Source organism: Saccopteryx leptura, chromosome 3 (genome assembly GCF_036850995.1).
Source record: "Saccopteryx leptura isolate mSacLep1 chromosome 3, mSacLep1_pri_phased_curated, whole genome shotgun sequence".
Lineage (NCBI taxonomy): Eukaryota > Metazoa > Chordata > Mammalia > Chiroptera > Emballonuridae > Saccopteryx > Saccopteryx leptura.
The window spans coordinates 57664964-57677084 of record NC_089505.1 but is presented as its reverse complement, the minus strand read 5'-3'; the positions used below and the strand labels follow the sequence as shown (position 1 = coordinate 57677084).

At 42.8% G+C, this 12121-nt stretch overlaps 1 protein-coding gene across 1 annotated transcript in view; it reads right to left on the bottom strand.

Annotated features, from left to right (window-relative positions):
- Window positions 1-2115: 2115 nt before the first annotated feature.
- Window positions 2116-12121, bottom strand: part of PREP (prolyl endopeptidase) — a 144183-nt gene continuing 134177 nt past the window's right edge. Inside the window, exons 13-15 of the mRNA XM_066373570.1 lie at window positions 10447-10578; window positions 7418-7574; window positions 2116-2862 (exon numbers count right to left, since the gene is read on the bottom strand). Of these exons, the coding sequence (XP_066229667.1) occupies window positions 2568-2862; window positions 7418-7574; window positions 10447-10578 (584 nt within the window). The 3' untranslated portion in view covers window positions 2116-2567. The remainder of the gene's footprint in view (window positions 2863-7417; window positions 7575-10446; window positions 10579-12121) is intronic.

Below are 12121 nucleotides of genomic sequence, written 5' to 3'. Positions count from 1 at the left end.
CAGAACTGCCATGACAACCCAGGAAACGATCCCCTATCAGAATGAGTGATGGCTGCCATTCGTACAGCCTGTCAGAATGCTGGGGACTGGCTGGGGGCAATGAGTCAGTGACAGTCCTATAGTGAGCTGCCCCAGGCCCTCCAGAAACTAGTTATGAAGAATGCTGCTTTCAACCCAAGGTCTTGTAGGCCAGTTGAGGAAGTGTTTACAGCAGGGAGGAGGGATCTTATTCTCTGTAGTGCCCCATCAGCCCTTTTTGGGTCACTAGTGGCTATCCTGAGCCCCTTTGTGGGGTAGCCCATCAACGTGGTTACACAGATTTGGGGGAGCTGGAGGCAGCATGAAATCATAAAGCTGTGAGGGCTACTGCCCTTGCCTCCCCCTGACTAACAAGGGAAAGGGGACTGTAAAGGCCGAGGGACCCGTCCAACAGAGATGGGCAGGGGGCTGGAGAACACATGTGAAATCAGCAACCCATTGGTCCACTTCTAATGTGCAGCAGGTGTTGGCATTAGAAGATAATAGGTGGGGTTTTTTTTGGCTTGTTTTTTTTGCAGCAACAGCTAAGAGAACTTATCAAGGTGGCACAGGCCTTGAATGTGTTTGACTCCACTAGGCCCTGTGAGCTTGGACCTCTGAGAGGTTTGGATGGGCTTGTGGTAATGGACAGAGCACTATGGAAAGGCACTGAGGTCCATTCATAAAGAACTATGTGGCTAGTTGCCTGTAATGGACCTTTACCTTGGTGATTTGCACAGACAGCTGGGTTGTCTATCGTGGATTGAGCATTGGACAGTGTAGTGGACTCTTGGACTGTGACCAGAGAGGGGCACTGGCTCCCTTGCTGGATGGACATGCCACTGTGGACAGTACTATGAGACCTTGATGTGGGCGCAGCACCTGCAGAGGCCCTCCTGCACTGGAAAGCTGCTCCCATCCAGTTGCAGAGATGCACCAAGGATACTTTGTGGTTTCAATGGACACAGCCCTGGACTATGTACATGGCCACCCACCTACCATGGAGTAGGAAGCTAGAGGTGCGCCTCCAGTTAACTCCCTGGGCAGAGAGCTCTGGGAGACATTGTGAAGGGCACCTTGGTAATTATTGTATAACTTGTGCTGTTGCTGTAGACTGTTTATTTAATGTACCTCACTCCTCGCACAGGGACCATCACGGAAGATACCTGTTGTGTAGATTGTGAGGTGAGCTACCCTAAAGGGGTGAAATGTGGGAAAAACAGCTGTGTTAGGCTTGCTTGCTGGCTTACCAGCTGCAAACACTTTGGTTGATTAGTGTGTGAGCATGTGGCAGCACCATGTGTAGGTAGTCTATGTAAGGCCCTGGGTGCTTGCCTTCAGCGTGGATTATAGATTGCGGATGGTGGATTGCCTGCCCGCCACTGTGAGGGGCTGTTTTTGCTGTTTGTTTGCCTGAGAGGTGGTTTTCCCCTGCCAGTTTGCTCGTCGGCCATCGCGAGAATCTATTAAACAGGAATGGCCCAACACTTTCTGGCTCCGCAGTTTCTCTGTTTGTTGTCTGCCTGAATCCAACGTGGAGCTGCTTGGCCTCGACCACCGGCAGTACACATACCTATTCTATGTTCCCCCTGATATTATGCACTGAGAAGGGCAGAACGTCACAGTGGGGGATATTCTTGCCAAAAGCTCATAACCTCATTCTAGTTTTGAGAAAATGTCAGGAAAACTAAAACAGAGATGTTCTACAAAATAACTGGCCAGTCCTCTTTAAAGGTGTTAAGGTGGCCCTGGCCAGTGGCTCAGTGGATAGAGCATTGGCTGGCTGTATGGACATCCCAGGTTTGAGTCCTGGTCAGGGCATACCAGAAGAGCTCCAGATTATGTGCTGACTCAGTAGTTAATTCATAAGACAGCCGCCTCTAATAGCTTCATCACCCATAAACAAGGGAGCCGGAATGGATGAACTCAAGTGTATTATACATATTTCCAGTGCTAATGTTCTGTAACTCCATTGTTTGGAAATTAGTTTGTGTGGAAAGGCGAACTGCTTTTTTCCATAAAAAAGGGACGTGGGCCAGAATGACTACACTGAGGGAGTTAGCTGTCCCTCAAAACAAAGGAACCAGAAATAGCCTCTCAATCTTAAATAACATTTATTGTTGTTGCAAAGAAGTCTTTCATGAGATCAGTTCTCACATTTATATTGAGATATATTGGTTATGACTATAGAAGCAAATTTCACTGAGGTGTTATATATGGAGTATGCCTATGACTCTTATTCAGCAATTGAATATTCACAATGCATTGGCCGCCATTTAGTAAATTATCCAAATATGCCTTTTAAAAAAAACAACAACAAAACAACATGTGCCCGCACAGGGTGTGGGGGGAAAAACGCCAAGGGCTTGCTGAAAAGAAGAAGCCTAAAAAAGATAAAATACTTCCTGCAGCAGTTCTGTTCAACTGCAGTCTGTGGGTGCAGGAATAATGTTCATGTGGGGAGTCTCATGCCCAGTGGTGTCTCGGTTGTAACGGTGTGGAAGCCCTTGAGGTTTTTTGCGGCTGTCGAGAGCGGGGGGAAGTCCCACTTACTGAATCCAGTCAATGTTCAGGCACCGTGCTATGAATGCAAACATGTCTGAAACTTCTTCTATCACTTTGGCCGTGGGCTTTCCAGCCCCGTGGCCCGCCTTGGTGTCCACATGGATAAGCAGGGGGTTGCTTTGCTTCCGGCTGCGGCCCACAGTGTACTGAAGGGTGGCAATGAACTTCAGGGAGTGCAGAGGGACCACACGGTCATCGTGGTCAGCAGTGAGGAGAAGCATGGATGGGTACTGGATGTCGTCGGCCTCTGGTAACTTCACATTATGTAACGGAGAGTATCTGGAAGGCAAAGACACTTTCGTGATGCTAAATATCAACAGCAGTTGTTTGTTCACTAGGATAATCAAGGAGGACTGCAGGGCACAGTGGCCTGTGTGGTTTACCAGTCAGTCTAGCAGCAGCAGCAGCCAGGGCTACGCTACCTAGTATGTAGGTAAGCACCGCACCGCTGTGTGGGCCTTCACTGGCCAGGGCCGCTGCCAAATGAAGAGCTGTGTCGCTTATTTGGCGCCTACTATGGAGGGCTGTATAAGAAAAGAAACTCTCAGGGCTGTTGAAATAACCCCACTATATGCACACTTACTGTTTTGAGAATTTTCACATTCTTTAAACTTATTTTCTCACTGCTACTAAGTGGACTGATTGTCATTTTAGATTATTAACCTTTTCTTTGTTGAAAACTTGAAATCAGCTTCCTGTCCCGTTCACGTCTATAGAACCTTTATTCCAGGCTCAGCTGGGCAGTCTTAAGAAGATTGTGCATCCTCGCCAGGCCTACGTTCCTGAGTGTACACCTGGACGGGCTGCTGGCCTCCAGCAGGAAGGAACTGCCTTGGGCAATGGTGAGAAGGTTCGTGGAGGAACCGAGAAGGCACTTTCTGAAGTACAAGATAAGTTCCTAGTCGGCTAACAAGTGTTTTAGAATAACAGCATAGTTGAATGAAACACTGATTGATATAGTTAAGAGAGGGAAATCTCTGGGTATTTTTTCTTTACATTTCTTTACATTATTCAATATGGAGGTCATGTTTTTCAAAGGGTTCAGCATTAATGAATAGAACCAACTACTTTAGTTGAGTTTTATTTTGGAGGGTAGCTGAAAATGGTAAAATTGCTATTCAGTTAACCAAGTCACGGCTAAACATTCTGGGGTTTAGCCCTCCCAATAGATAAGATGAGATGTCAATGAACCAGTTTTCTGACCTCATTTTGGTGTTTCTGGATTAGCCCCAGACTTCCAGGTAACAAACAGTTCTATGGGGAAACAAGATTGGAAAACTCTGTCTAGTAATATAACCCAAGATACACCTGCCACCTTTATACATGAAAGATCCTGAGATACGCTCTAGAAAAAAATCTGTTAGGCTTTATTTATCCAGCTCTTTTTTTAGGGGTCCCCATTAATATTCCAGATGGTGCTTCATGGGACATACTCCAGGCGTGCGGGGCTTGAGCAGCTCCCTACACGGCCCCTTCTGGCTCCACGTGTGGGGCTAAGCTCTCAGCTCGCTCGGGAGCGGCAGGTAAGAGGAAAATGCAGGCCTGTGAGTGCTAGGCTGGAAAGTTAAAGTCTGAAGTGGGAATATAGATGAGTGGGTAGAATGGGTTTACAGTTGTGATACAAACAGTAAGTGATAAAGAATAAACCGAGTTTCGCATACTCACAACTTTAAACCTACTTTTACCTACCCTGTATATCACAGACATCATGAGAGGAAAAAAAATTTAGAACTTTCTTTTCTGGCTTTCAAATTAATTTTAGAAGTATCAGGTTCCATCAAATATTTTCCTGTCTTCAAGATCCAATTAACTCAGTATTTTCAGTTGAGTCCCCCTAAATGTGTATTTCTTCTAAGTTAATTTGAATTATGGCTTCTTCAAATATTCAGCTTTTACCAGTATTTGTCAATGAGGCTATTTGTGCATTTAAAAGTAATAGTTTTTAAATGCACAAAGTAAAGTGTCCCTACCCCTGCCAAAGAACTGGATTTAGTAGTTTAAAAGGATCTAATTTAAGAAATCCAGTCATTTTAGGTGAATCTCTAACTGGAAAGAACTAGGCATAAAAAGCATACAAAATGAAAGAAAAAAACCTTGATAAATTTACAATTAATTGAGAAGTGTGCGGCACAGGCTTCTTGGGTTATTTCAACAGCAATTCTTAAATACTGCTGATAATCCCTAAACCAGTGGTTCTCAAACTTTTTGAAGTTGGGGCGCATTTAAAATCCTACAAATAATTGTAGACGCACTATGTACAAATTTCTGAGAAATATGTTATAATAATTAAGTCAAATATTAAAGAAAAAAATATAAAGTCCAAGTGTGCTTTTATAGTAATTAAATGAAATAAATATGACAAAATAAATTTATTCTGATATTAAAAAACATTTTTGTTAATTTTTTGAGTTATGCTTTTTAGAATTCATAAAAAGAGGTAAAAAATTAAAAATGACAAAAAAGTTATCTTTTTATATATATACATTCTTAGTAAGATTTAGTAAATTCGGCAGGTCCCGGCACGAATGTGTTAAGTTTTTTCATTCTTGTGTTTATGAGAAACATGAGCCTGATGTGTCCTAGCGATTTCTTCAATGTTTGGGCATGTATTTAAAAGGCAAACTCTCATTTCCTCATCAATACATTGAAGAATTCCTCTCTTTTTACTCTTAATAGTGTTGAGGATAGAAGATCCTAATTCACATAAGTAGGATTTGAAAATTGTAGTAAAATGTTCAAAGTTTTTTTAGATATTGCTACATATTCTTCTTTTATAGAAATCCAAAAGGCTTCAAGAAATAATTCCTTATGTCTAATCATCAATCCACGATCAGTGGATATAGCTGCCAGTTCTTCTCTGTTAATGTTAAACCAAAATCACTTGAAGCTTCCAGGAATGGGTTTCTAATCCAATTGTATTGTTCAGTGTTAAGTGATGGAAAAATGCTATAAATTAAATTCTGCCCATCAGCCTTCAAGTTCTATTTTATTTACACTTAACCTTTGCTCACTTCCAGAATCAGATTCTTCAATACCATGCTTCTTTTTGAGAAATCTATCCATTTTATTTGGGTGTATTTATCTAAAAATAATATAATGATGTGTTAATAATAAATATAATAATGATGTGTTAACAAAAGAGCGGTATTTCTGTTAATGAAATGGTATAATAGAGTAACTATATTTATTTTTATATCTGGGCACATGCTGCGAACCAGTGCAGCTAGTAATTCCAGGTCCTGAGTGGGAACGGTGTGGAATTAAGAAAATATGGGGTCAGGAAGGCCCTGTAATTGCTGCTGGCAAGAACAATGTGCACCCCAAAACCACATCTTGCTTTATTTATAGGGCAAAGTGAGGCCATGAGCAAATCAATGGTCTCTGATCATGTTTCCAAGGCAACCCAAGAATTTTACCAAGTGCAGAAAACCCCCACCATACATATCATCTTAACTTTACACGAAACAAAGGATAGAAGAAACTTGCCTCCAGTCTTTCTGGGGAACATGGAGGGTAGTGTAAACAATCCAGCACCACAGCTTAACAGCCTTTTGCAACCTAATCAGGCAAGTGAGGTGGGGGGTTGGGCAGACTGTCAGCTTACAGCCAATTCCCCACACCTGTCCCCCAAAAATCTAAACTCCAAAAATCCTGTTGGTTTTTTGATCCCCAACAGGCACATGTTTCTCTGGAATACCATAGGGCGCACCTGGAAATCTTCTAGGGCATACCAGTGTGCCCTGGCGCACACTTTCAGAACCACTGCCCTAAATAAACCCTTACAAGTGTGAAGAAAAGAGAGTGAAGAGCCAAGAAAGAATGTAGCCTGTGGTCTGGTGAATCTAATATCTGCCATTTTCTCATTATCTCCAAAGTTGGTTGAGGCTACGAAAGGGAAGCTGGATAGTATTTCCGTAACGCAACTCGAAGCTTCAAATATACATAGTTACACTGAGAGCACAAAATAAGTTTACATGTTCCTCTTTATTTCCTTCATTCTTGATTTAAAAAAAGAACTCCCATATAATGATATAAGGTATAGTGTCACTTCTTTAAAAAGTAGTTTTTGATTAATGTACTATAATTTTAGTAGCTTTTTAAAACAATCCTGTTTTCTTATCTCACAGTTCTGTAAGTCAGAAATCTGCATTGGTTTAAGGGTTCTCTGCTTTAATCCATCCAGACTAAAATCAAGATGTCAGTTGGCTGAGTTCTTAGCAGGAAATTCCAGGGGAAAAAAAAATCTATTTCCAGACTCTTTAGGTGGTTGGCACAATCCAGTTCCACAAGGCTGTAGGACTGAGGTCCCCATTTCTTTGCCCTGTGGTTCTCAGGTGCTAGAGGCTCCTTTGTGCATCTTCAGAGTGAGCAGGGGTGGGCAGGTCCTTCCCATGTTCCAGTCTCTGTGACCTCCCTTTTTGCTGCATCCCTGACTCCAGCTAAAGTGCTGACGTCATTATAGATTGGGCCAGTTGGATAATCTTATTTTCATGTCAGATGATCAATAACCTTAATTTAATCTGCAAAATCCCTTCACATCAGTACCCAGATTAGTGTTTTAAGTGAAGAAAGTAGCAAATCTTTGCCAGGGGGTGAGCTGGGGCACACATTTAGAATTCTGCCTTTCACATTTCTGTAGTTTGTTTTTGCTAAAGACAACATTAAAACAAGGCAGACAGACAGTATTCTCATCACTTCCCCTACTTTTAAAGTAAATTCTATGCAAATATGAGACTTAGAGGAGAGCAAGAAGTCAAATGGTATAATTCTGAAGTCAATCAAAGGGATATCAAAATGTTAGCAACACATACATCAATATAAATGAAAACCTTACTTGATAAGCCATTCAAAGTGGTGTTCGCTGTCTGAGCACCCGTAATCGGTGGTCCAGGCATGACCGATGGTGTATTTATGGAACTTTAGCATGTCCATTACTCCGACTTGGGCAATAACACAACCGAAGAGGTCAGGACGCTGATTTGCACAAGCAGCTAAAAACCAAGGTGAAAGACCAGGGAGGCAATCTATCATTAAACACTTAAACAAACCAAAACAAAACAACACTTAGATGCTTTCAGAACCTTGGTTGCCTTTTTACTTAGAGCACAGGAAGAAACCATCATAAATTACCTACTTAATGGTCTACAAGCTTTCCCCCCTCCTTCCACTATATTGGAGGGTGGAATATTCTCACCAGTAATAGAGATTTACTCCTCAAAGTGAATCTCAATGGAGAAGGGTTATTTGAAAAACTCAAGGAAAACCTATGTCCCCTTCCTCTTATCTCTACTTACTTTCACAGCTGATGAAGGAGGTTAAGAAAACTGTTCAGGATCTCAAAACAAGCCTGCGATATTGTGATATAGTAATATATATATTAGTCGTTGTCCCTGACACAGAATTCTGGAGTGTCTTTTGTAATTTATAACTAGCTCCTTTCAACCATACCTGAGTTTATGCTAATGAGGTGACTCTTGGTGGGCCTCTAGATAGCTTCAGGATGGGGACCAGTTGCCAGAGCAACCAACCATACGATTAGAGGGTTGGAACTGTGAAAGTGTTGTGAGAAGAAATAGTTCCGCAGCCCATGGCAGAAGAGGGGCCTAAAACCCAGCTCAGTGTTCTAATCAACATTGGCAACCATCTTGTACTGTTTTAAAAATACTCGTCTTTGTATATATAAGTCACTTAAATAATTATTTTTTAATAATTCAGCAACTATTTATTGAACATCGGCCATGTGCCTAGCAGTGATAGGTCAGTGAATATTTCAGTGGGAAAGACAAAGAAACGGACAAGCAAGGACAGTGTTGAGAAAATTCAGGTGCTATGAAACTAGGGTACAGGGGTACCCAACAAGGTGTAAGGTGGTTAAGGAGGAAGTCACATTAAAGCTGCACATGACTAGGACTTCATCAAGGGATTTGTACTTCTCCTGCCTCTGGCAAAAAATATAGTTCCTACCCTCTGACTTCAGAGCTTATTCATAATGCTGAATCCTTAGTCCCACCCTTGGAGATCCTCCTCAAAGGTGGGAGAGACAGGCATCTGTCCTTTCAAATAAGCACTGTGCACACTGCATCCTGCTGGGGGCACTCTATCTCTGCAGACTCCTTAAGGGACCAGGTTTGTCAACAGATACAGACCAATGCCTGAGTATAAAACCCTGAAAGTATAAAGAGAGTTACTGGATGAACCAGTAAATTTCACAATTCTCCCACTATTGAAATCAGATGGTATTTTCAACATCTTCTGTAAATCTTAGACTTAGTTTGTCTTTCTTTTACAATTCACACATGTAGTCCATAGGCAGAGTCAACTGGGTCCAATTCAAAATACAGCCAAATCCGACCACTTCTCAGAACTTCTGCCACTACACCCCAGGTCCATGCCACCACCGTCTCCCATCGGACAGAAGTCTCCTACCTGGACTGCTTTTTGGCCTTAACCTACACTAACACCATTATAGGTAAGTCAAATTGTGGTACTTCTCTCAAAACTCCCCCAAAACTTCTCATTTCTCAGTAAGCAGTTCCTCTAGTCTGGCTCTGAGGTGCTGCCTGGGTTAGCCCGCGCCACCTCTTACCTCTCCCTCGCTCGCTGTGCCCAGACACAGACGTGGGCCCCTCACCTTTGCTAGAGCCCTCTGAGCTCATGCTGGCTGCAGGGCCTGAGGTGTACTGCCCGCCTCCTTAGCCTAGAATGAAAGCTCCATGAAGGCAGAGGCACTGTCTGCATTGTTCATAAGGTTTTTTATCAGTATACTTTCTAAACTTAAAACAAATTATCTAGGACGTATATATTTCACCTTCAAAGGACAATGTTTTTTTTCAAGATTATATTATTTCGGGGTAAACAGTTCAGAAAAGGAGTTCAGGTTTTGACATGGCTCAGTATATTTCCTAGACAAGGAAAAACAGTGTGTGTGCCGCTACCTGGCCACCCTCCTCCAAAACCGTGGACTGAAAACCCCAAGAACTGTCACATGTGTTTTAAGCTGAGCTTACAGATGCTATTCCACCTTTGTACGATGGCCCCTCATGTCCTAATGACACTGGATGTAAGACTCAGCAAGCAAAGTTTAGGTCCACTATAAATGTCCATACAACGTCCAGTGCTACTGAGAGAGAAAATGCAAACTAAAATTTCATTACCACCAAGAGTTAGGTACTTGGAGGCAGTGCTGGGCCCTGACCCCAGCATCACCATTCGTGCTGTGTCACACTGGGCAAGCTGCTCAGCCTCTGCGTGCCCAGTGTGCCCTCCTCTGTGACATGGAATACTCTAGTTCCCTCTCCTAGGCTGCGTGCTCGCCAAGGGCTCAGCCTGGGCCCGGCACACCAGGTACTCATTATCTTGGAAGCTTTTCTGTGAACTATTTCATTACTATTGTGCCACGTGTCCATTTCTGTATGTACCTCACTTTCCTCATGTCTTTTCTCTGTACCCACAGCATTTAGCATCACCGGGTGTAGTAGCTCAACAAATGTTTAGTGCTATTCACATCTTACAGTCCAAGTGACACAATTCGAGGGGTTATCAAGTTTTGTGCTGCCTGAAGCCTAGAAACCTGGGGCTCTAGTTTGTGGGGTAGGGGGTCCCCCACCCAGCCGGGGGGAGAACTGCAGTCCAGCCTGGAATAGCACAGAACAGGAGGGCAGACAACTTCTCTGGCTATCATGAGTCAACTCTGGAGTGTGGGTTCAGCTGGGTCTTCAGGCCCAAACACAAAGGAGTTTTGCTTACTTTGTACCACTGCTTCCACCCACAAGCCAGAGCAAATCAAGAGCTGTCTACAGACAGTGTATCTGAAAACCCCAGAGTGTTAACTAGTAAGTACCATGAATAAAATTTAGTTCTTACCCACTAAGAGGCCTCCGTTTGAACCTCCATTAATAGTCAGCCTCTTGGGAGACGTGTAACCTTCCTTGATAAGATACTGGGCAGCACACTGAAAGTCGTCAAAGCAGTTCTGTTTGTTGGCCAGGATCCCACCTACAATGTTCCAAGGTGGAAGATAGTTAATTAGCAACACAAAACATTAGCAAACACCACTGTTTAACCCAATGGGAATTCAAATGATGACAGGGATAGTTTCAACTATTGCTCAATTTAATTTAAATACAAGGGGCTAATTCTACATTTAGAAAAATGCCTCAATTCAAATTTTGTTATTCATTGTGAAAATCCACAACAGTTCCACAATTGCTAATTCATTCTGGAATTGTTTGTTTTCTAAGAAATCCTGGAACTTCAAAGGTGAATGTCGCACAGAGAAGAAAGAAATGATCTGTTACGTCAGCAAACCATGAAAATGAAAGACCCTGTGCTTTGGAGAAGCCGAACCGAAGACTGGAAGGAGACTGGAGCAGCGTTCCATCCCAGCGAGCACACGCTGGCCTGTGTGGCTTCCCTCCCGGGAGGGCAGACGGGAGTGCTCCGTGTGGGCACACCGCTCACCCTCTTTGCAGGAGTCTGAAACGGGTAAGTAAGGAATATGTCCTCCAATTTTGTTGTAAATAAGAATTAGGTGGGGAGATTTCTTAAGTCTTTAATGAAGAGAGTCTCAAACATCTCCCCAGGGACTTTGGGCTTTTTCATTGTAAAGCCAGTAGCTTCGACCACCACCATCACAGCTGCCTGGCCTGTGCAGGTTCCCATTGAATTCGGATAGATTGGATAGATCGTAATGAAACAAGGGAGCCAAGAACAGGTGGGCCATTACCTTTAATCCTAGCTTGCACCTGGCAAGCGAGTAAATACACACAGAGGGAAAACACTTCCCTTTGCATTCAGGCCTCCCAAAGCCACTGACTCATCCGAGGTCTCCTAGAATCAAGGGCCCCACCTCTGTTCCCCTTCAGCTCCCCGCCATCTTGCTCCCTGCCTCCTCTACAACCACGTGGTCTCCCCCCAAAAAGGCCTCCTAGCTCCTTCTTTTAAAACTTTTGGGCACGAAAATCCCTCCTCCAGCACACATTAGCATAACCAAGCCCCTTCCCAAGCAGAAAGGTAATTAACCGTATTACCTGGGTGATGGCCATTCATGTGGGCAGAACCATTTTTAACAATAAAAGTGAGCAAAACCAGAAAATACAGATTTTACAAACTTATTTTTCCCAACACTCAACTGGAAGTCACTCCAATGTATAAAACCACACAAAGCACTTACTTACAGAGAGGAACATTTGTAAGGTCTTGGAATATCTAAAAGTAAAAAACAACGGCCAAGGCATGCCCTCCAAGGGACCGATGTCTACAATAAGCACCTATAAACTAAAGAAAAGGCAGCCAGGCCTAATATGATATTTGAGATTAACCACATCTGCAGAAATTCAATGAAAGATAAAGCAGTGGTACTAAAAAAATATTTTCATATCAAAACAAATGCTATTAAGATTTTAATAAGAAATTACTGGTGAATTAGAACAGCTAGGATTACTCAGTTTCCAGGATAATATCATTTTGGCTAGATGATTATGTTTTTTAAAGAGTATTATATTAGCAGAATGGAGTTTAACTTCATCAACATTCAGTA